Here is a 475-nt window from a genome sequence, read left to right on the forward strand (position 1 = left end):
GCCTCTCCTAACTCCCCTATTCATTCCCAAATTCCCTGTTTCCCAGGTTCCCAGCTCCCCCATTGATTCCCAAACTCCCTGTCTCTCCCAGCATCTCCTAACTCCCAAATCCCCCATTTCCCAGCCTCTCATCTCCCCCATTGATTCCCAAACTCCCTGTCTCTCCCAGCCTCTCCCAACTCCCCTACTCATTCCCAAATTCCCTGTTTCCCAGGCTCCCAGCTCCCGTGTTTCCACGGCTCCTCGACCATCCGGAACCTGAAGGAGCGATTCCACATGAACATGACGGAGGAGCAGCTGCAGCTGCTGGTGGAGCAGATGGTGGACGGGAGCATGAGATCCATCACCACCAAGCTCTACGACGGCTTCCAGTACCTCACCAACGGCATCATGTGACCGCATTCCCAAAAAAAAATCCCGGCTCCGCCCTCGGGAAAGGAGGAGCTTCCAGCGGGAGCGGCGTCTTTTTCTCTCC

At 56.6% G+C, this 475-nt stretch overlaps 1 protein-coding gene across 1 annotated transcript in view; it reads left to right on the plus strand.

Annotated features, from left to right (window-relative positions):
• Positions 1 to 469, plus strand: part of PI4KB (phosphatidylinositol 4-kinase beta) — a gene marked incomplete at its 5' end in the record, with an annotated part of 5,357 nt that extends 4,888 nt beyond the window's left edge. Inside the window, one exon of the mRNA XM_027632474.1 lies at positions 215 to 469. Coding sequence (XP_027488275.1) covers positions 215 to 396 — 182 coding nt within the window. The remainder of the gene's footprint in view (positions 1 to 214) is intronic.
• Positions 470 to 475: the final 6 nt, after the last annotated feature.

Source organism: Corapipo altera, unplaced genomic scaffold (assembly GCF_003945725.1).
Source record: "Corapipo altera isolate COAL_440 unplaced genomic scaffold, ASM394572v1 61039, whole genome shotgun sequence".
Classification (NCBI taxonomy): domain Eukaryota; kingdom Metazoa; phylum Chordata; class Aves; order Passeriformes; family Pipridae; genus Corapipo; species Corapipo altera.